The sequence below is a fragment of the Hyposmocoma kahamanoa genome, unplaced genomic scaffold, assembly GCF_003589595.1.
Source record: "Hyposmocoma kahamanoa isolate Upper Pololo Valley unplaced genomic scaffold, ASM358959v1 91, whole genome shotgun sequence".
NCBI classification, from domain to species: domain Eukaryota; kingdom Metazoa; phylum Arthropoda; class Insecta; order Lepidoptera; family Cosmopterigidae; genus Hyposmocoma; species Hyposmocoma kahamanoa.
The window spans coordinates 3092196-3116923 of record NW_020654684.1 but is presented as its reverse complement, the minus strand read 5'-3'; the positions used below and the strand labels follow the sequence as shown (position 1 = coordinate 3116923).

The 24728-nt window shown below is 35.7% G+C and overlaps 2 protein-coding genes across 12 annotated transcripts in view; one reads left to right on the top strand and one right to left on the bottom strand.

Annotated features, from left to right (window-relative positions):
• The window catches only part of LOC113236336 (neurobeachin), a 545925-nt gene that overhangs the window by 447767 nt on the left and 73430 nt on the right, over positions 1 to 24728 (top strand). For all 9 annotated transcript variants that reach the window (XM_026472364.1, XM_026472367.1, XM_026472366.1 and 6 more), the window contains 2 exons: positions 13034 to 13151; positions 14190 to 14292. In XM_026472364.1, coding sequence (XP_026328149.1) covers positions 13034 to 13151; positions 14190 to 14292 — 221 coding nt within the window. The remainder of the gene's footprint in view (positions 1 to 13033; positions 13152 to 14189; positions 14293 to 24728) is intronic.
• The window catches only part of LOC113236337 (facilitated trehalose transporter Tret1-2 homolog), a 32995-nt gene continuing 24333 nt past the window's right edge, over positions 16067 to 24728 (bottom strand). For all 3 annotated transcript variants that reach the window (XM_026472369.1, XM_026472371.1, XM_026472370.1), the window contains exons 3-5: positions 21367 to 21496; positions 17855 to 18040; positions 16067 to 17674 (exon numbers count right to left, since the gene is read on the bottom strand). In XM_026472369.1, coding sequence (XP_026328154.1) covers positions 16533 to 17674; positions 17855 to 18040; positions 21367 to 21496 — 1458 coding nt within the window. In that variant the 3' untranslated portion in view covers positions 16067 to 16532. The remainder of the gene's footprint in view (positions 17675 to 17854; positions 18041 to 21366; positions 21497 to 24728) is intronic.

The window sequence follows — 24728 nt, the reverse complement described above, 5'->3', positions numbered from 1 at the left end:
TTTAAATGGGCAATCAAATTTCAGTCTATTAGTGTAATTGCGCAAAACGCAACAGGTCGCTCTCACATGGTGTCGTCTATTGTGACGACACGTGTCACTGCGACTTTAGCATCACATTGAATCGTTTAGGACATGCTGTCGCATCACCCTGTGGTGATTGGGAGAAGAGATTTTATAAAGTCTTTATATAAAGTTTTTCCAAGTTCGCATATTGTTTCGTATTCATCAACTTATGTAAGTTTTATATTAAATAGCCTACAAAATACAGTACCACTATATGCGTCTTTTCGTCGTCATTTGAGAAGTCTATTGCTCGAATCCCTGGAACCCGGAAACATAAGTTGACAAGCCCTATGTGCCAGCACGCTTACCGTTCGAAACCGGAACGCAGTAATGCTCATATTGCTGCTTGGTGGCAGAAATAGATAAAGTGGGAGTACCTCTCTAGACGAAATCCTTTCACAAGGGGCTCTACTGCTACTAAAAACGTGTAGGTATGCTCTGTAGCAACACCTGTCGGTAATGGTGAAGCGAGACCCATAAGCGTTTTCCAAAAAAAACGTTTAATGTTTCCAAACAGCAGCGACCAGTGTATTGGGATGTGTAATGGATTAGTGAAGAATCATATGGACATCTTTTAATCAATTTTTTATTTTAGGACAAATTAGAACAAATTCAATCTTTGTATTAACAGTTACTGCAAACTAGTAGAGTAATTTCACAAAAATAATTGAATATCATGATGGTCAAAAAACGTAACATTCGTTACTATTATTAAATCGACATCTCTAGTCTGCTGCTGGTAGCTGTAAAGGTACATACTTGGCTTAGTGAAGATATAGATTTCTCACAGATGGCGCTTCGGCAAAAAGTCGAAAAACAAAGACGAAACACAAAACGAAAAACAAAGATCTGCAACAAGCACACAATGAAAAAAAATCCTTGGGTCCGGTAGTTCGTTCCGTGGCTTAGTTGACATAGCGTCGGGCACGGTTTGCTGGAAGACGTCGGTTCGAGTTTCAACAGGATCGATTGAATTTTTTCTTAGTATTCGATCTCTGTATTAATAATTATAACAAACTAGTGGAGTAATTTTACAAAAATAATTGAATATCATGGTGATCAAACAGCGTGACATTCAATAATTTATAAATTACAAAGTTTTTATTTTTTCAAAATTATGAATAATGGAATCCATAATTTCATTAGATAGCTTATTGTGAACGCTTCACGTTGCGCCTGAAGCACGCATAATGTATGAGCGTTAATGGCCGTAGGTCTATAGTGCAGCCGCTCCACATCAGACGACGAGCAAAAAACAAAAAGTTAATAAAAAATAGAATAAAAGACCGATGACATGGACTGTTTGCATTTCCTATACGGTTGACACCACATTGTTAAAGTAGTGTCGGCAAATTCATTTATTTAACATAGCTTTTTAACACTTTTTTGGTTATGCACTAAATTATTACTATTAAAATAAAATCAATGTTAAAAGACTTATTTGTCCATAAAAAAAACATAATATACGCGCATAATATTCCTGTTTCGAAGGGTAAGGGTGCTGGTGAAATTGCAGGCAGATGGGACTTATCAAAGTATGTCTCAGAGTGACGGACGCCATGGCAGTGCCCCTCAGATCTGTGGCTTACCACCAAGCGTGTTACGTTTGTTCGTCTCGTCACTTGTATTATATAAGAAAAAGCGAACAATTAAAACAAAAAAAAGCTGTAATGTGGTCAAAAAGGATTACGATTCAGCATTTCTGATCCTCACTTACTGGTCTTCACGTATAGCCATTCGCTTGCTGCATCTGATCGCTAAACGGAGTGTATACTAAACACCAAGTATTATACAGAGTATGTCTGTATTGCACTTTATGTAAATGATATAAAAATTGAAAAATTGTAATTAAAAAAATTAATTAATTTAGTGTTTTTTTTAAGTTTATTCAAGTTCACGATGTTTGGCCACCATGATATTCGTTTATTTATGTGAAATTACTTCACTAGTTTCTTATAATTATGAATAACAAAGATCGAAGACATAGAAAAAATTCAATCCGGCTGGATTCGAACCAGACGCTATGCCAACTAAGCCACAGAACGACCTAGCGAGTCTTACGAATTTTTCTATGTGCATGTTGCCGATTTTTGTTTTTGGTTTTTAACGACTTTTTTGCCTCCATCTGGGAGAAATCTATTTTTTTTTACCTTTACAACTACCACCATCTGACTAGAGATTTGATATTATTTAGTGTTGCTAGGGGTTTTAATCACGGACCAACTGCTGCAGTATTTCTGCGCAGACAGGAGCCATTGCTTAAAAATTAGTCACAGTTACTACCTCCGTGGTTGGGTGGCTTGCGCACCGGTTTTTTTGGTGTAGCTAACTCTAATAAAGTAATAAATAAATAAAGAGAAATTTTTCTATATTATCTCGGTTCTGGGTGTTTATGGTACCGTCGTTGTTTCCGATTTCCGTAACACAAGTGCTTTAGCTACATACTATGGGATTAGAGCAACGTACATATGTGATGTTGTCTAATACTAACGCGGTAGGGCTTATTATTATCCTGATATTTAAGAGCGGCTACACGTTTCGTGATCACGGAATGACGGAATGCAATAAGAAGTCAGAAATAAGAAACCTCCAACTAGTGATAATCATTTATATCGTGTCCTTCACTTTTCAAGCTAACTCGCCTATTTTTCTGCGTCGGCTTATTTTTATTCTGACAGTACGTGGAAGGGCCTCGATTCTGGCATTTTTCGCTGCGGTAATGGGCCCTGTTGTCACGTGGGTCTTATTTACGAGCGCTGATAGCATCGCAGCCTTGCGACTGTCGTGTCGCGTCGCGTCGTTGTCGCGGGCGAAATATCACTCGTACTGAACGTTTAAAAAACAAATGAATGTTATTTGCAATCGTCTTATTTACGTTTTAAAATTATTTTCTAGTTATCACTAATCCAGTATAGGCATACAATAAATACTATAATTATGGGGCTAATTTAACCTAACAATATTACACCGTATATGAATTATTAAAAAAAAATAACGAAGTATGAAATAGCTCAGGTATACAACACATTACTAAAAGATATTGTACGGTCTGTGTGTTCAATTGTAGTCAAGAGAAGTCGTCTGCTCGTATGAGAGATTTAGTCAGGACTACCCTCGTCGTCTTTAGTCCAAAACAAAGATGGTCTTATTTTGAATTCCTATCAGTCTAGCGAGTCTCTGTGGCTAGTCGAACTAGTCACAACAAACTTTATGCCCAACTAGTAAAAGCGGCAAAGACGCGCGTTGGCAACGAAAGTTTTATTTACATTTGAGGGGGACCCTTAGTAAAAGTTATTGGTAATGCTTTGTAGAAACATCACTAAAATACCGTTAGGTACGTAAAAATAAAGTACACACTGTATGTGTTTCCACCGAACATCCTCTTGTGTCGGTCTTTAGATATTTTAGCGAAAAAAAAGGTCCATCAAATTTTTGCATTTTTTTTAATGATACTAAGTTATGGGACGAAGAAGTCGTGCACCTGGTGGTAAGCGGCACACCTGATATCCCATGTGCCTATAGTTTCACCAGCACCCTTATCCTTCAAAACCGGAACACAGTAATTATTGCTAGCCGGCAGAAATAAGTAAGGTGGCAGTAATATCCTGGATAAACTCTGTCACAAGGGGGGCTCTTCTGCTACTCGTTTCTATGTAAATTCTATATAGATTTTATATAAAATGTAACGCCAAGTGCCATAATAATACATGGTCTAAATACCTAATGCTACAAGAATTTACTAAGATCTAAGTTGAAGTAGGAAGAACATAATGGTAATTAATTCATTTCGAATTGTAGTAGTTGCAGCCAATGAAACAATGTTTTCTAGATAAAGATATTGCTACTGGCATCATTCTACAACTAAATATTTACGAAATAATAATCTCAGTATGAGTACTAAAAAAACCGACTTCTAAAGTCATTCATCCCCTAGTTTGCCACCCTTAGAGGTGGAACAAATTGAAATAGGACTACTCCTAATGTACCCCCTTTCCAACAAAAAAAGAATCATCAAAATCGGTTCACAAATGCCGAGTTATCGCGTAACATACATACAAAAAAAAAAATACAGCAGAATTGTGACCTTCCTCCTGTTTGAACGCACTCCGATATCAATTTAGCAAGCGTGCCCAATCTCTATCAATTGAGTGCACTCTACTCCACAATGGCACCCTGTATTGTTTATCCAGGATGCATGGATAAGTGCGGGGTGTGCGATGCCATAATGAGGGGACCTAATCGTTTTATGAAAGATATGACACGATGTATTTGTGTACAGCCGATAACACAACATTTATGTAAACACATCGATCTTTTCTGTTAAGCTATTACAATCGGTGTATAAAAGTTGCTATCGTCAATGACTTTGTATCGAATCACAATTCTGTTTCTCGTAAATGCAACACTTAGCTTAATGGTTGTATTGTTTACGCCCATAAATGGAAGCTTTTAACTGGGGTGTAATTGTCTACTTCGTCTTGTTAATAAGCTTAAGCTCCCCGAATGTAATAAATTACTTAATTAAGTAACAGCCAACGTTGATTAATGCAAATTCGTCCTTTTTTTAAGAGCGGTTTATCTCCAATGAGCGGTGGTAACCCAAGCAAATTTTGCTTCTCGATTGAGAGGACCACGATTCGACTCCCTTTGGCGGTATATACCAAAATTGCGTATGTTCACAACACTTGGAAAACGTGTAAAGTCTCCAACACGTATTGACCCATATTACTTATTTATTTATTTTTAATGATAATGATTATTAAATTATCCTAAATAAATGCAAAAAAATGCAGAGTATCATTATACCTTAGTATTAATAATTTACCATAAAGTCTAGAACTCACTTCGTTTCGATCTAATCAACTGTTTGGGAAGTTTAGTACCGAACGTCGCCACTAGATAACATTACATGTATGCTGAAACGCACAAGAACTTTGTTATGTTATTCATGTAAGTCTTTAATTATGTATTTTTCAATTTTCTTGGAAGTTACATAAATAGTAATTAGGGGTGAGTTAGCGCCCTAACTGTACTGCCCAGTACACCAACTGCTATCCGAGAATAACGTAACGTATTCGTAACGTAACGTAGACGTAATCTAATTGGCGCGAGAATCCATCAATAATAGCGTCCGCGTAATATTTTTTGCACTAAATGTTTTGTTGTTGTCTGTACAGGCATTAGCCACTAATGCGTCCCAGTCACGATATGGCAGGACTAAGATAGGTGAGAATAACACAAGTGTGGCAGATTTATTGAAAATTTTGTGCATTATTTGTAATGTGCCAATATTATCTTTTTATCGTGGTGAGGATTATTGCTTAGGGACATGTCTACAACTATAATGCATATGAATCTGTTCTGGCATATATTGGCAGGTATCAAAGTTTACTAGTTAAGCATTAGGTATGTCTAGCGAAGACCTCTTTCTATTCAATAAATAACATTAAATATTTCACAACAGGAGAAGAAAGTCGTACATAATAATTTTAGGCATTTTCGACTTTTAAACGGCTGCTAATTATTTAAAAATAAGTTTACCGTAAGGAAAAAATTACACATAATTTTCTATATTTTGAGAGTCATAATAATATAGTAGTATCCCTATTTGGTAGTCATAATATATAATAGTCATAATGTACACGCTTCTCTAAAAAATCCCGGTTATAATCAAAATTTCTTGTTTAGAACTAAGTTGTGTAACCTTTATTATTAGTGCTTTAATACCTGGAATCTCGGGTCTAGAAAATTTCATTCAATTTCAATCTCGACGATATTTTGCCTTTTCCTAAACTCGAGACTGATGTTTTCAATCTGCAGAGTATCGAGACTTTTAAAAATTTAATACACTTAATTAAACAGTTTTAAAAATCTACTAAAACCAACAGTATTTTTTTATTCTAGTTTCAGGGATATGGCAACACTGTATAGTGCAGCTTAGTATAATGTATAGAGATTAAAGAACGATAGTAATAACACCAGGTAAAAAAAAAATAAGAAATGTTTTTGTGGTTTTTATTTTTTTCTTTTATTATATTAAAGCCAGCCCATAAGTAAGAAAACCTACTTTTGCGACTTCTGAAACAGTTTCGAAAGTCTTATTTTCCCGGGATTTTCGAGATTTCACCGAGTCTCGATTGTTTTTCCCGGAATGCGGTAATGTAGCTAATTTGAAATTGAATATATTTTTTAATTTCGATACCTCTCACGTAAGTTGCTGAAAGTAAAAAACTATTGTTTGCTTTTTAACTAAAATATATCCTTTTTTAAGTATATTATAGGTTCCATATTTGAAGCTAAACGTGACACTAAGCTATTTCTTTACTTTTAAATGAGGAACCTATAATATACTTAAAAAAAGGATGTAGTTAAGTTACAAAGCAAAAATGGTATTTTGACTTACAACAACTTACACGGGAGGTATCGATTTATATTCGAAGATTGTTTTCTTTTGTTTACACAACAAATGTTCGTCTCGTCGAGAGTAGACAATACAGTGTACGCTTACGTAGGTGGTGCGACCCGCGGCGCTCGCGTGGGGTGCGTCCACTCCAATTGAGGCCCAATTTGTCACCTACCCCTCCTGTCTTCATGTGTTAGGTTTGTTCGCGTGATGCCCATTCGCAATTCTGTAGGGACTATTGTTATTATACTTTTGGTCTTGTTTGTTGATTACAAAATCAACGGTAGGTGTAAGGGTAGCAATGCCGAATCCGATTCATGAGTTTTTTTTTAAACTATTTTAATCCGTACCTTATTAGGGGGATCCCACATTTATCGTCAACCAGTCGTCGGCGCTGTAAGGGCGAAAGTCATTCGGTTCGCGCGTCTTCAAGTACGATCCGCCGTCGTCGAGTACTGTGTCGAGTAGCATTACAAAACAAGTCCTTTTCCTGACCGGCCTGATGCCATTCCACGCCGTTAAGGATGTTAATTCTCTTACGCCGTAGAATTTGGTCTGACTTGGTCAACCACGATCATCTGCTGCTTGAGAGTCTGTACTACCGTAGTTCGCATTCAAATTTTTCCCGTACTAATACGGTTCATTTTGCTTGGATCGACCGGCAGGGACATTAGCTTTCTTTCAGAATTTGTTTGTTTGAAAACGAAATTTATATATACATATATTTAGTTCAGTTGATATAAAAATATCATTGGTAAAGTACTTATTGAATATAGTGGTTTTCTTGTACGTTTGTGTTTTTTTACACCATATAGTAATCAGGGTATATCTTCAAATTTACCAAAATTTTTTTTTTCAAAGTGATTACGGAATCAACCAAAAGCTATTTGAGGTTGTTTCGTCTCTTAATATTTCCCCATTATGAACATAATGCATTTCTCACATAATTGCAACACAGATAATAAATAATGATGACATGTTTGAAACAAATCTCTACGGATGGCAACATGAACACCACGTGTTGAATTCCCAGTAGTTCCATTGTATAAAACCCAGCGTTTTGCTCCCTGCGTGCTGCATTGTACCCGAACAGGGTACAAATCACAGCAATGGGTCGTATATCTCCAGTCGCCGATTATACACCCCTGGTGCATGGTGTTGGGAATTGGGCAAGTGTATTTTTGTCCCCGTATGCTATTTTTGAGAGCAGTATATTAATTAACCTTTGTACACCCGCGCATTGGTCTCTCAGACCGACTATTGTCATTTGCCGTGTTTTTTTTGAAACGGAAAACGTTAGAGCTTTGGGCTCACTGCTACTTACATGGTTCGTGGCTAACTTCATTTTAGCGTAACAGGAATATTCGTGCATACAACACATGTATCCGTACACGACAGCAATCGGTCCCTTAGACCGACGCGGGTATAGGTGTCACAGCTTTAGGTAATTACATTTTTTAGTAATTCCTATTATATCATTGAGTTTACATTAACATTACATATATTTGTAAATTATTTTAAGTTATATTTTATTATTACCTATTACGTGTATGAGGAACGCATGAGAAGGTTTTTGGAAGAGGATGACTCTGGTTTCATTTATGAGGGCGAAAACAACAGTGACTTTGATGCTCATAGAGAAGTGCAGCAAATAAGAAAGGGACATATTTAATTGCATATTAGAAAACTTAATACATATAAAATTATGTTCATTATTCAAATAACTTTCACATCTAAAAAATATTTCACTACAAATAAAACAACTGTCTAACAAAACTAGTATCAAAAATAATTAATAATTAATAGTATCAAAACTAGACCTCTGCTAATTTCTCAGTGTACAACGAACTATTCATTTATTAACAAAAATATGGTTTACATAACAAAAATACTCATTGCACATCAATTTAAATTAACTCTAAACGAAATAACAATTCTTTTAACAAAAGTACCGTAATTTTTCTTAAAAGTTGCTCCACAAATTATCTTCGTTTATACAATGAATCACCTACAACAAATATATTTATGACATGCATAACATTATTTCAAAAAGTCATGTGATTTCTGAAAATAATCGGGACTTTTTATCCCTTTCGCATACAACCTTGAGTCTGGTACAATATACCCGAATAAAGAACAAGCTAGAACGCTGTGCAAATGAAACTGCCCTCATTTTTTTAAAAACTATAAATTCAAACAGTCATGTTGTAGAGCTCACAATTCGACTCATGTATGTGGTACCCGCAGCAGACAGGAAGCAGAAAAGGAAGCGTGGATGTCCTGCGAAGGCAAGACCTGCATTAATTATTCAATAAAAGTTTTTTTTATTAACGTATTATGTCCCACTACTGGGCAATAGTTAATAAAAGCAATTGTTTTTTTTATAATTATTTTTTGTTTTTTTTTAAGCTTTGCAGTTGATTTTCTTATGAGCTATTCATAATATTGGAACTAAATTGAACCTTTACTAGCAAATACAAAAAAGAAACCACATTTTTTAGATTTTCAATCGACGTTGTTGCAATGTTTGTGTGCAATTTTAATTTTTTTTTTTGTTGATCTTATTGTTTTGGACAAATTGTGTACAATTAGACCATTATGTCAAATAAAATGGTGTCTCATTCCGATAGACTGATGTATCTTTCAGTGAAATAGGTGTGTTTTTTGTCATAAACTTGTGGTCGTACATATTTAGGTTTGTTGTGTGCCAGAAATATTGGATATGTATTTAGATGTTACATATGCATTGCGATAAAATGTTATACATTAATTTTAGTACATAATGCTAAATTAATTTTCTATCGATGTACATATTTTGATGTTATTCAGTACTATTGTTGGGGAATGAATTTAATATTATTTGGTTGTTAAAAAAACTTGCTTTTTTGGTGAACGGTTATACACTACCCAATAAGAAATAACACAGAGCAGGAGATAGTTCTGAAAGTGAGGAGCAGTTTTTGGTCTACTACCTAGGCAAAGATAGCAAATAAGAAGTATTTTCCATGACAGTAACGAGTATTTTTGAGCAAGATATATTCTTGTATGCAGCATGCTATTAAGTTTATGGTTTAAAAAAAATATTATTCTTTGACATAACTTGCCAATGGCTGTAATAAAACACTGCTTATCTCTAATAAAAAAAAATATTTTGTGTAAATGTTTTGTTGATACAATTTTACACATTTTCTTTTAATATTAAACTTAATTTTACGATGATATTTAAGAAATAACATACTAAAACGGATCTCGAACTTTCGGTCCCACACACCATGCGCGGGTATATGTGTTACACTATTTAGCGCAGGTATCGATGGCTAATAATTTGTATCTAAAATGGAAGCGGAAGGCGGAAATCTATGACTTGAAATGCATAAGTTACATTTGTGAATGATTATCAGCAAAAACTCTCGCTAACGATCAAGGAAAACCTCGCGATGAAACCTGAACGTCGCAGAAAACTCATAATTCTTGGAAAACTTCGTAACGCAGAACCGTGTCCAACAGTGAATCGTATAATGGGTTGACAATTTCATTGCTAGTGCCGATGTATACAATATTGGGTTGTTAATACGTTCAATTATTTTTAGTTAATTCAGACATAAAGAAAACTACGTCAATACCTACTAAAAATTAAAATGCTTTTCTCAAATATGATATTAAGGATAACGCTAAAAGTAGTTAAAATACTGTAATCATTCTTTCAACTGTAACAGCATTATTGTTATTGTTTTTGACCTGACCTTTATAGTCATAGCCTATAGCAAAAAACAGACGCGTATGCGTTGCCTATGCGTAAGTTGTACATATTTCGGACAAAAGTTATGGTTATAAGACGCATACATAACTATACCCAAAGAGATATTATGTAAATTAAATTAAGAAGTAAGCCCATAAAAACTTTTAACTACACGTCTCAACGGGAAGAACAAATGCTATAATTTAGAACTCATGGCAACACTAAAACAATATATACCGTCCCATTGATTTACGTAATCATGATGATAGTAAACTACCCGCTAACGAAGTTTTTACAGTGTACCTATCTTTGTAGTGATGTAAATATGTGTTGGTATATTATCGATAGTTTAGATTTCAAACTTGCTTCGTCTGCTGCGATGATAGTTTTCAAAGGTTTACTGTTATTCATAAACGCTCTGATACGTAGTAACAAAAATAGGGAAATGTGTGTTGATGTGGTTTGGAGTGTTGTGATGTTGAGTGTGGTTGAATTGAATGGAAGAGTGTGGAGAAAGAGATAAAAAGAGTCATTGTGAAAGGCGACATGGAAGAGAACGGCCACAAAAGACGTCCTCAGATCAAATCGAGAATGTTCTGGAATGCGTAGTGAGAAAAATTATGAATGGTCTTGACCTAAACTATCACTGACTGACTTATACACCCGTGTGATATTATTAAAAAAAACAACATATTACAACTAGTTTAGTCTTTTGAAATGCACGTAAGTGTAGTTTGTCTTTTTTGAAGATGGAATAAAATCACATTTGCAGGGTCGCCGTTTTCGTAAAATGTTAAATGTCATGTAGTTGTCGCCGACAATTTTGTCGATAGACTATGAAAAAATGCCAAAAATGTCTGGATTGTGAATGTTACCACGTTCTAATCATTATTAATTGCGTTTTTATTCTTATTTCGACAGTTGGTCTATTAAATAAATGTTTAGTCAGACAGGCTGAGTTGATTACGTATATTAAATTCATATGAAAAACTTTAAAATAGATCTCCTATTTGTGTTGTTTATATACATTCTGCTAAATTTTGTGTATGTATGAATTTTCAAAAATTAACAATTCAAAGGAACCTGCGCCCAGCAGTTGGATGATGATTCCGATACAATAAATTCTGCTAACATCGATAGCGCTTCTAAATTCAAAATACGAGTTTCATTAGATATTGTCTCGATAGTAATAGACCGAATGTTTCACAACACTGGTTAACGAACGCCAGAATTAGGGTAAAAGTACCGCTTAATTTTATTGTTTCATTTTAACTTTATTCCAGTTTTATGATTATTTTTATTCGACGACGCCATGTTATTTCGGTGTTGCTATAAAATTCGACTGTCATCTGCAATATAACAATTTAATTGCGTCGTATTATGTTTAAATGTTTTAAAAGATGTTTATTTTCATTTAGTTTCGAACTTTTTTTGTAATAAACAGATTTTATATGATGACTGTATGTGTTAATAGGTTTTTTATTATAATATTAAGTGACGGGACGAACAAGTCGGGTGTCTGATGGTAACCTACACGCCTGTCCATAACAGTTGCTGTGCCACTGAGAGCTTTAAATTGCAAAGATCTGATTGGCACTACCACTGCGCCTGTCACCCTGAGACATAAGTTAACAAGTCCTACGTGCCTGCAATTTCACCAGCACCCTTACCCTTCAAAACCGGAACGCTGTATTGCTTGGCGGCAGAAATAGGGATGGTGGCAGTGCTACCCGGAACGAACTTCTTCACAAGGAGTTCTACTGCTACTAGTTATCATTAACACATTAGTCATCCCACTGCTGATCACAGAACTCCTTTAAAGATAGTGTTTCAGCCACTCGGGTTGATGAATGCACACATTTCTTAAGGGTTGTAATATCCAAGAGGACATGCAGTTTAACACGTTGTTTTTCTTCTCAGCTAGGAAGAGATGTTGCTACTAAACAGACACAAATGTACGTAAGTTAGTCAAAGTCAAAGTGAAAAATTTTAATCTTAGGGCATGCTGCCACATGAATCGAACCGTTGACATTTCAATTGAGAAACAACCTATCTCCCACTAGGATACCACCGATCTTTTTATTAAAGTAATTTGAATTTGCAAATTTGTCTCCTCCAAAGCAAGTGCTAAGTGCTGGAAAATATCAGTTTGTTAAAGACAATAAAAAGCTGTTTTCTTATAAGAAAAGCAGTACAGAAGGGAAGATAAAAGGAAATAGAGGCAGGGGAAGACCAAGACAAAATGATTTAGATAACGGAAAGAGTCATATCAGGAAAATTATAAGATGAAAAATTAAGATGTTACTTTAGTTAGCTCTATTACATGATTGCGTTAGACATTATGTCAAATTTGTCTTTTTGAGTAGATAACACTTTGAACTTGGTACTCATTAGCGAGGTGTAACTGTAGCGTGACATTAATGAAATTGAACATGAATAATTGTAACTTCTTTATAAAATAAAACCGCGCCTTAAAAGTTTCCTGTCCGCTTTCGCTATGTTTGTTGCCGCGGCCTCCTCAACCTGCCTCAAATATAATTTGTTTGCGGAGACGTCAAACATAGACATCCAAAACATTCTTAATATAGTGAATTTAAGTAATTTTTTAATTATCACTTCATAAAAATGTTGTTCGTTGCGCACGTACGTTTTTGTTCGATAAAAAGTGGAGTTATAAATAGTTTAATTATTATTTTCGAAACAATAGTTATAAATTAGTTTGTTATTATTGAATACCTACAGCTTACGCCGACTTAATATATACGTTGTAATATTGTATGCTGTTACGTAAAAACTAATACTTATTTCTTTTTATCTCGTCTTTCCAGGTGTTGAAGTACTGCGAGCACCTGCACGGGAAATGGTACTTCAGCGAGATCCGCGCGATTTTCTCGCGCCGCTACCTGCTGCAGAGCCTCGCTATCGAAATGTTCCTCGCGAGCAGGAGTACGTACATACCTTACTTATCACACTTCAAATGGCCGTTTCACCGCCCGCTTTTCACCGCTGTTAAAAACAAGAATAAACCCCTGTACACGTACGATGCAATGCCAAGTTCATACATTGTTTATACGCATTTTACTAAATACACATAAGCAGTTCAACGCCATCTAGCGGCATCTTACCGTTTTTTTCTAAAGTATAATATAAAATAATAATAATAATGTATATGTAATAATGTACCTGATGACCACACCAATTGCCTGGTCTCAAATAGGGAATACCCTGTACTATGAATACCAGAGCAACGGATTCACCCAGGGTCACTTCTTAGAACACCCAGACCAGAACCAATTTAAAAACATCCTCATCCAGCGCCCACAGTATAAAGCCCGTTGGGCGACCGAGGTCATCATACAATAATAAATATCACTAATAACAAGTGGTAAAGATGGGTGATCCTAGTACAGCTGCTATGGAATTAAGTATTTTGCTGCTGCCCTCTAAGATTTAGCTCTCAAGACTCACTCCAACCATCTTTATCTTCCAATGGAGTGTCAGAGAACGTTGCCACCACCACTTTGGCCCATAACGTGTGGCCCAATCAGAATCTATTATCTTCTATCAGTTCTTTTCCATAATTACATCAAGCGATGACTAATGTGCACCATTTCTTTTCAATTGTTTTTTATTTATTTATTTATTTAAATTCACCAACGCTTAATACATTCGGTTACAACAATATTTTACACACATTCGATATGGTGTTACAGTTAAAATGCTTAACCAATTACAGGTGAACATGCCATGATGAGAGTATGAAAATTAAGACAATTATTATTAATTTACTGTTGTTTTTTTTTTACTGTACTTATATTACGTATATGTTTACTGTACTAACTAATTAAGTTATAAAATAACAAATTAAATTAAATTAAGTTTTCAGTATCCCCCCATTGAAATCGAATTCATAGCCCCTACATAGGAGGCAATTGTACAATTTTTTTAAGGAGATAATCTCACTGATGATATTTTTTGTTTCAGCGTCGATATTCTTCGCGTTTCCGGACCAGACGACAGTGAAGAAAGTGATAAAGGCGCTGCCCCGCGTGGGGGTTGGCATCAAGTATGGCATCCCGCAGACCAGGTAGGTGGCTGATTTATTTGCGACTTTGATAAACAATAACATTGTATACTGTTTCAATACAGGTGATAATAAAATCCTCTTCATATATTATCAGGTACCGTAATTTATATCAAAAATTACCGTACCTGATCGATTGTACGAGCTTATTAAGCGTACGAAAGAGAAAACTTTCCATTGTTCGTCGGATATCTCACGTTCTCATATATAACTCATTGACTGTAATTGCCAAACCGTAAATATAGCATCGAACAGTTTTCCTAATGCTAATTGCGACACTAAACCAGGAGAGGACCGATTGATCACCTTTATAATGGAACGTTTTTAATAAACACTATATAAAAAACCTATTTTAACAGTATTTGTCGTTGTATGTGATGCCATCTATCGTGGCATTTATGAATTAACAAAAAGGCTTCTATGTGCGCTCAACCGTAGAGCTTGTTTATTACTCTGTCGTATCGAAGCGGAACGATCGACCACTGAGGTTTATTGATAGATGGCGTTGCATGTCACAAAATTTAATAAAAATCTAAACATGTTTTTTGAATTGGTAATCGTTCGAAAAATCGTACAGAAACAAGAATGATTAATTTTATTCTTTAATGTAAGCAATGCTGTTTATTTTTAAATACAGATACTTGAAGGTTTACAGTTCCTTTTTCAACTTACAAGCCCTATCTGAAAGTTTACCCGGTAAGCAGTAAGGGCCTTACTTTATGCTAAATTAATAAAATTCTTTTTATTTTTTTTAACATTATTTATCAAAAAATAAATCGCGTGGCTGAATGTTCCCGTGGCAGAATCACAAAAGCGGCAATTTTCAAAAATAAACTTCAAAACTTTGTATTTAGCATGTTTTTTTGATTAACACATAGTAGTTCGAATGGTTTTACTGATTTCTTGGAATGAAAATAGAATAGCGGTCAATCTCAAAAACACAGACGTTATTAGGAGTTTGGCGCGCAGTACCAATTAGTCGTGTACCGTCCCAGTAATATTACCACGTAATTCTTTTTACCAATGGAAGGCTCGACGTCTCATATAGCTAATCAAAAAGAACTCATTTGTTTTTAACTGACTTTAAAAATGAGGAGGTTCTCAATTCCACTGTATTGTTTTTCTTTTTAACTGATTTTAATAAAACTTGGCAAATAGATCTAATTCGACGAACTGTTGAGGTCGGTATTTTTTTTTAAAGTTACAAATTATGATGCACTATTTTTTAAAAGTCGTGTGTTACTAACTCATTTCATTGTATTACTAACTCATAGCGCAGGCACAAATTAAATAGTTAAATTAGGTAGAAATCTATCCCAATATATCGAGGTACTTTTCTACATTATACATCTCTAGGTAGTTATAAGCTCATATTATTAAAGATAACGATGTGTAACCGCAGGCTAGGTATATGCGGGATAGCACAGTAGGTACATAAAAAGTTAACATTTTTGGTCTGGGCACAAGAAGTTTAGAAAAATAAAACAATAAGTTTGAAAAACAACACAATATTATACATTTAATTTAATATTCAGTTCATCACAGTGTTCAAAAAAATATTAATTTTAGTTAGATATTTATTTATGTAAGTATGTAAATACGTTAACCCTGTCACGAATCAGCACAAAAAAAGCACAATTTACTAAAATAAGTGTTCTATGTACATGGAAAATTCCATCATAAACCTACGTCCAAATTTCGTCGTAATCGGGTTTAAGAAGTTTTACACTTAGAACGAACAGCAATGTATAAACTGCCAGCCAATTGCAAAATTGCATGTTTCGTGCAGTTTACAAGTACTGCAAAGTGACTGCTAAAAACAGCTGTGCAATCGGTATTCATGATTATGTTAGTGTAAATGTAGAAAAACTGCCAACTATAAACTCGACTGACATGTCAAAATTTTAGCCCAAATTGCTGTAGCTCGACTTGTGCTGCATTCATTCTTCTTTCTTTCATTCGTTCAATCTACTTATTAATATCAACTTACGTTACAAAGTTGTACTTATTTGTGAAAAAAACGGTAATATAAAAATTCTTAAAAATACATTCTTAATACGTCACCTTGTAAACTATCTAACACGGAATGTTTTATCGAATTTAATTAAAAATAAAAAGTCACTCCAATCTATAATACTGATCACATAACACCACATTTCATTAAATATAAAAAATATGTACAAAATTATTGGTAACTTTCGTTTACAAGCTTTGGATCAACAAATTGAATCAAGGTACAAAACCTAACCTTTCTGTTCTTCGTCTTTAAGTATCCATTTTGGTGAAAATATATCACCATTCTTCTCCAAAGATACAGAAGCACCTGCACTATGCCTCCTTTGTACTGGCTTTTTGTCTATAGCACATTTAGCATTTCCTACTTCAGGATCAACATCTCTTTTCTCGTCATCAAACTGTCTCATAATCTCTGTTAAAGATTTCCCTTTGGTTTCTGGTAGAAACAACTGACAATATGCTGCTCCCAATAAAGCACAGCCTCCAAATAGATACAACGTACCATTACTGGTTAATAGATTCTCCAACTGAGGATATGTCTTGATGTTAAAGAAGATCAGGACATAAGCACAACAAGATGTCGTACCAGACATAACTCCTCTTATTTCTTGGGGATATAGTTCCCCTGACATTATCCAGGGTAATTGTAAGAATCCAACCATACTGAATGAGACGTGGAGCAAGATACACGCCAGTTTCATCAGTGGTGGTCCATTTAAAGAGTCACAAATTGCCGCTCCTAGCATTGCTACGCCTAAAAGAAGTCCTGACGTTGCAGCTAAAGTCCTTCGTCTAAAACTGTTGATTAAACAAGCTCCTACTGCACCCATAAAGACTCTTACACCACCAACAATGATTGATGCCGTGAATTCATTGACACTCGTACCAACAGCCTTAAAGAAATCCACAGCATAATACAATATGACGTAAATTCCAGACATTTCTTGGAACATAAAGAACACTATCAACAGCACAAACGGTTTTAAAACACTTCTTCGCTTAAATATTCCAAGTTTGGCCGTAAAAGACATTGTCTCTCCAATTTTTCTGTCTTTCGTAAACTCCATGAGTTCTTGTTGCGCCGCATTGGTGTTTTGCCTTAGCCAAACCATTGCATTGTAGGCTTCTTTCATCTGTCCTTTCGAGGCGAGCCATAACGGTGATTCTGGCACGAAGTACATCAGGAACGGTGTTAATAAAGATACTCCGGCACATATAGCAGCAACTTGTCGCCAGTGTATGAAGGCTCCCAGCGAGTAGACGATGAATATGCCCGTAGAGACCAGACCAGGTCCTAATGCACTAAGCACTCCTCGCTTTTCTGGCGTTGTTATCTCGGCTACGTAGATGTAGGAGGCTGTTGACATACCTGGAACGAGACATTCTTATATTAGTTATCTCTAGGTAATTCAATAGCTACTCGGTCAAACATCACATTGCACTACAAGTATGTTTGATTTATCTTTTTAACTTTTTTGGAATATGTTTTTTCTTAGCGTTATTTATAAACTTAAGTTTTAAAGGTCACTAGTGTACACATTTCTCTTACCGATAGTAAATCCGGTGATGAATCTCCCAACGCACAGAAAGACGTAAGTTTCTGAAAATGCGATGATCAGCCAGCCAATCAGGTTTGGCAGTACGATGGACTGCAGCAGCAACTTTCGTCCCACTGCGTCCACCATCATACCGCCGAGGAGAGCTCCCACGGGGTTGGAAATTACTCCTAAACTTGCTGCAATAAAAGATAAAATACATCAGTATACTTGATTTGCAGTTTGGTTTTTCACACCAACAGTGATTATCAATATTATCATCTTTTGAGACTTGTACGCCCAGCATAATTCTGTTCAAAGTTTGATGTGCGTTATTTGTACGCGTACATGGCATGTACAACAGTTTAAGAAGGAATAACAACAATCAATACGTTTGTAGTCAGAATTACTTTGGCTGTTAATTACAATTGAATATAATTTCCTTGCTATAAACTGTCTAGTTCATTATCTTTAGTCGACCTTTCTTCAGTGAAAAAGTTCTTAAATATTTTACCAAACAAAACAAGGAAAAAAGAATGATTGTAATTCACATTACTTTTTATAATTCCTTGTGCACCTGCATTTCTATCACTCGCGCGTGATTCCTCAGTCTCATGCCAGCTCAGCTCTTATCGCCACAAGCAGACGTTTCATATTTATTAATATTACCATTAATTTGAACTATGCCTGTTTGCATAACGCTATCTCCTATTTACAAACGTTGTTCATACACGGATGTTTATTTTTCCACTTGTTTCTCTATTGTTACTCTTTTGTCTTTGTTGAACGGTATTGTGTAATATTGTTATTGAAACATTTAAACCTAACTCCACTTTTAACCACTATGTAGATTGTGTTCTCCTAGTCTCTAAACATGTTAACTTAAACGTAATTACTCTTAATAATATACAAGCTGGTGCTGCTCGTTTGATACGATATGCCAGATTTTGGAGCTGTGTCTTTTTAAGTGCCTATGACGCAAATGGAAGCCTGTCTGTCTAGGTATTTGTTTTTAGCATCAAAATTATCTGTTTTTATATTTGCGTATAGGCCTATTAATAGTTACGTCGGGTGAAGACCGGATGTTCTTCTAACCTTCTGATGTACATATATATTATAAGTGGATATATTTATAATGTAAGATTGCCATGACCCGAAGTTCTGGTGTTTGTTTGCACACACATTTTTGGCACTGATCGCTGTTCCGAATATAACATGTAAACACAGATTCATTCAATGCGTTTCGACTCTCTGACTGTAAATGCCAATAGAGCGACTTGGGCCAAGATTTTATCTAACGCTATACATAATAAAATAAATCAAGGATATTGATTTATTTAATCTTACGGTGTCTTACGCGGTATGCCACCTCATATATGTGTCAACGATGCTTATTGAAAATAATATCCAGGCAATATGGCCTTAGTCGCCCTGATCCAATCTAATCAGGACCGCGATTCAGAACTCTTCGATATTTTAACCGAATCGTTCGACTGGCTTTCGTTCTCGAATCGACGGGCGCTTTCCGAGCTATTCAGAACATTCGAATTGAACGTTCGATTCCAATTCGCATACGATATCCAACATCGTTTACGGAGTTAGTCGGTGAAATAGATTATAAGAAAAATGAAAATCCTTTTATAGGCTTTATTAAGACTAAAATATAGAAATACATTATTCTTGCATTAAAATAAACTAATAAAATTGAACAAAATCCAGACTTTATTTAAAATAATAAGAGATTTCCATATTACATTCTTGCTTTGTGAACAATAGGACGTTCGATTTCGATAGCTGTGTTCTGAATAACGTTTCGTCTAGTCTTCACCCAGTTAGACTTTGCCGCTCGTGAATTCCAAGTAATCGTACGGGTGTGACATCATTTTGGTTCGGTTTCAAATACGACAGTTTGACGTTCGATTCGGGTGTTGTGAATAAAAATGAAAAGAAATCGGTCGACAACTGGGTTATTGTAAGGTCCTGAATCGACTGCCAGGAAAGTTCCGTAATACTTGCTTAAATGACAATCATACAATCTTCTTCTTTTAGCGACTCGGCGACTGACACAGCACTATCAGAGCGTTGTACAATTCCTTGCGTGTGCAGGTGTCCCTACGACAAAAGATGCGCCATTGTCTGGGGAAAGACCCATGCGCTCTCTTAGTAGAACCCCACCTGTACATGGGCTCCTTGCTTCGGCCGACTAGGGTCCGCAGCTTGTTCAGAGACTTCCAAGTTTGCCAACTTGAGGATGTGTACGGACTTGGTTAGTTTTCCCGTCCAGAGGAAATCTAATGAAACTATAACGACTTTAGCCTCTGAATTACCGACACGTGATTATGCAAGGGTAATCTATAATACAAATGCGGAAGTACTCTGACCCAGTATTGATGAACTTTGGCATAGAAATGGATGGGGCCTAAGAGAAGGACGTAGTCTACTTTTTGCTACCAAAATAAATTTAAAAGGGAGTGAAACTATGAAACGTTATAGTGTTGATATAAAACTTCCGAACTCGGATTGCTTTAATTCGCTTTAACAATATTGGTTTCGTGAAGTCTGCCTTGAGTACTTAGTTCTCACAACTAAGCCAAGAAAGACAATGTGTCATAGTGCAACAAAGGTTTTATTTTCATGTTGATACAAATGGTTTGTTCAAATATTATGATTGGGAACGCATAGGTACAACCTTTGGTTGCGTATTACCGCGAATCTCTTGAAGCGTGATATTGATTTTAAAGAATTCTTATTTTACAATATACGCATTCAATTAAACGTAAATATAAAGATCGAACTCTAAGAAAAAATTCGTTTGATCCGGTTGGATTCGAACCAAAGTCTTCTAGCAAACAGTGCCAGACGCTAAGCCAACTAAGCAAAGGAACGAACCAGCGGGCCTCATGAATTTTTCTGTGTGTGCTTGTTACGGTAACCTATCACAAGTCGAAATTTTTTTTGTCCGAAATAACGATATCTTGAATGTTTACCGCAAAGACACGATTAGGTTCGGTTAAATTTAAAAGAAAAACATTTTCCTCCCAAAATTACTTTCGAGGTTATGAAATTTCGACCAAACGTTATTTCTGGGAAATGTCATTTCGGACTACTGACAGGTAACCGCTTGTTGCAGATCTTTGTCTTGGTTTTTAACGACTTTTGCCGTAGCGCCATCTGTGAGAAATGTATTTCTCCACTCAGCCAGGTACCTTAAACCTATAAATTAAATAGCTTTTGAACTTGATGTTCTTTCATTATATGACTATGGAATGTATTTAGATTTTTTGATTACATTATCGCGTGTGATTAGTGGTAGCTTCATTACACTAATTTTACGTTTCACTGCTGTACATGGTCCATTCGATGCAGAGTATTTAGGATATATTTCGCCACAGTAACCTAATGCGGGTTAGGGTGTTTTGCACTTTTTCCAAGCATAATAAACATTCTTCGACAAGCAGATTTCATCGCGATGGTTTTCCTTCGCCATCAACTAGTTATTGGTACTAAACATTTACAAATACGTTACCGATCCATGAGCTCTGTTCGTACGTGATGTTGGGGTACTCGTGCGTGTACTGGGGCAGCAGCACTGCTGAGAAGCCCTGGCAGAACCCCACCGAGATGTTGATCGACTGCGCTGCCAGCGCCGCCAGCACCTTAAACAAAATTAAGCATACATCAATAAACCATTACATAAAATATTTGTTCTTGTACGGTTCGTAACTTAATCACTTATTTTTAGATCCCAAATTTCTATCCTAAGATTGCCTTGTGAAAAATAACTACTTGTCAATAAAACCGCCTGTTGCAAGTCACTTTTATACTTCAGTCACTGTTCTGTGTTGCCATCGCAAATTTTATGTGCAATGAAGAATATTTAATTCATTCATTCATTCGTTAATTTCATTTATGTTTCATTAACACAAATCATACTAATTTTCAATACATTTTTTTTTCATAACTATGTTTTGAAAAAAAAAAAGACCTATATGAATTTCAAATTATTGTCCTAACACTATTTGGAACGCGAATACTACAACAAAACAAAATAAATGTTGTTTAAAGTACTCCTGAAAAAAAGATTCATCAATATTTATTTAAATTTGAAATTGTATTAGGTTCCTAGCTATTTGGATTTCTTATCTGAATAAATAAATCTTCAATCTCAAGTTTGATGTGCTATTAATCTTGTACTAATGAAAATTATCTACTTGCAATGCATACTGATCTCTACAAGTACGTTATACCATGATAATTCAACTGTACATAATCGTAGGGAACATTAATTATGAATGCCTCTATTGATTTCACATAATAACATATCTATGTACATGTATGTTACACATTATAATCTTATTACTTCTCCTTGTCCATAATGTTAGGGCAAATTACCGTGTAATAACGATCAACTGGCACGTGTCTGAGTTTTCCTCAACAACTCTTTATATGCTTATCTGGCTGATGAAACTCTTGCTCATCTATGTACTCCTGGTACAGCGATAGTAATTTAATAAACTTTCAAACGTCGAAATCGCTAGATTGGTTTACTTCAGCTATTTTCATAGTTAACCCATTGACTGCCAACTACGCATATATACGTAGCTAGCGAACATGGAAGAGGCCAACTACGCAATAAAACGTAGCACTTCCCTAACAGTTTACAAGAAATCTATACCATTGGGCCCCCTAACTTGAATGTTTTAGTATACTTTGGCACCTCAAATAAAACACCCAATAAAAAAGTAGTAACTTTATTGATCCTAAATTAAATTTTTTTTCGATAATCTAAGACACTTCTAAACAAAAAAAACAATAAAATAAGCAAGTATCGTGTAATAATCATTGTGCGTTTTACCTACTAATTAGTTTCAACTTCTTTTTACAACAATCAACAGTCTAAAGTAAAAAGAAGGTATTATAGCGAAACAAAAAAATCAAACAAAACGAGGGTCGGTGTGAAAAATTTGAAAACAATTTACCACACATAACGCAGGCTTTTCAGGGCACATAGCACACACGAATGTTGTCTCCTTTCGTTTCTTATTTTTGGTGCATACTCGACAAGGTTTAGCTGGAACAGCTTTTTTAGTGGTAGGTGGAATTTTTTCTAGGTAATGGAAAGTTTCAGGATGAACACGCGTAGTCAAAGGATGCTCCATGCGTCTAGCACAAGTTGCTGGCGATGAATGGTAATGGTAAGGTGGTCGTGAGAGTCCGGGCAATTCTGGTGACAATATGTTTTCTTGTGATGGCTGTGCGCGCGGTGTGTTAGACGATCCTGATGGTGCCGAGGTATTCAGTTCCACATTATTGTTTAGTCCCAAAAGATGCGTGATAAAATCTTCGCGGAACTTTAGAAGTCTCGTTTTCGTTGTTCTATTTTTCAGTCGGAATAATCTGTGGGCGTTTTGCAAGTATACTTCAAAAATATGAAGCGCTAGTTTCTTGTGCCATCTCAGTGTCTTCCTTAGGCACGAATAGTAGGAGACCATTTGATCACTTCTATCCACACCAGACATGCCTAAGTTGTAATCCGCTACAATATTGGGTTTCAACGAAATTTTACCATTTTTGTTTAGCACGTTCACCATTTGAACTTGATGTTTGTTGGAAATGACTAAAACATCTCGTTTATCCTTCCACTTACACACGGTAATGTCACTGCAAACTTGTGAAGCAAGTTCTCCTCGTTTCAACTTTGCATTAGTAACTTCATAAGGGATATTTTTGCGATTTTTGCGCAGTGTTCCACAAATGTATGTTTTTCTTTGTCCAATACGTCTTGTCAAATCCGGTGAATTGTAAAAATTATCAGTGTAGACAACATGACCTTTATCCAAATAACCTTCCATGAGATCTAATACTACTTCAGTGCTATGAAGTGTACCGGGTGGAGGTTTCTCGCTCTTACCTTTATAAATACGGATTTTCAGAACCATTCCTGAGGACTCGCAAAGTTCATATAGTTTTACACCATATTTATGCTTTTTATTTTTTATATATTGACGAAAAATCAACCTTCCTCTCCATAAAACCATTGACTCATCAATACTAAGATCGGTTTCAGGATAATACAGTTCGGGCATCAAGGTGTTAAACCTTTCTAATATGGGATTTATTTTATGCAGTCGTGAAGTAGCTGTATCGTCATTTTCAGAGAAATGAAAGTTGCGTAGCAACAGTTGAAATCGATTTCTACTCATGATAGATCGAAAAAGTGGCAAATTGTAAAGCTGATCTGTCCTCCAATAGTGGCTTATGGTTGGTAATTTTATCAATCCCATGTAAAGCAACATGCCAATAAACCTTCTCATTTCTTGGTAGTTCGTGTCTTTCCACTGTCTAAGTCGAGCATATTTTTGTAGGGGTCTGACCGTTTTGTGGGCGTAAGTATTTGTAGCTTGTACCAATGAATCCACGAAATCATTTGAAAAGAATATATCTGCCAATGCAGGCGGTGTAAGACAGAGATTCGTTTTTATACCTGGTTCTCCTAAAAATGCGAATCGCTGCGGTCTTGCTGTACCCGTGCTCCACTGGAATTCTGGATCACACGACGGCGGCTCAACTTCCGGTTCAGGTGGTGCGTCGTTAGATATGGTAGAAGACGAATCGAAATCGCTGGAGTCTGGTTTATTTACGTCGCGGTCAGGATCATATTCATCATCTGATCCGGCAGAAAAATCTCCATCGTCTGACGAAACTTCTTGATAAAGAATCCTCACGATTTCATTTTGGTTTACAGCAGTACGACGACCTTTCAGGATACGACGAGTCGATTCCCGTCCCCGCGGCATTATAATAAATCACAATACGTCAATATCACTGCGCACGCGGTGTCATACTAAAATTTACAAACAGTATTTAATATTTGGTGAATCCCCTTTC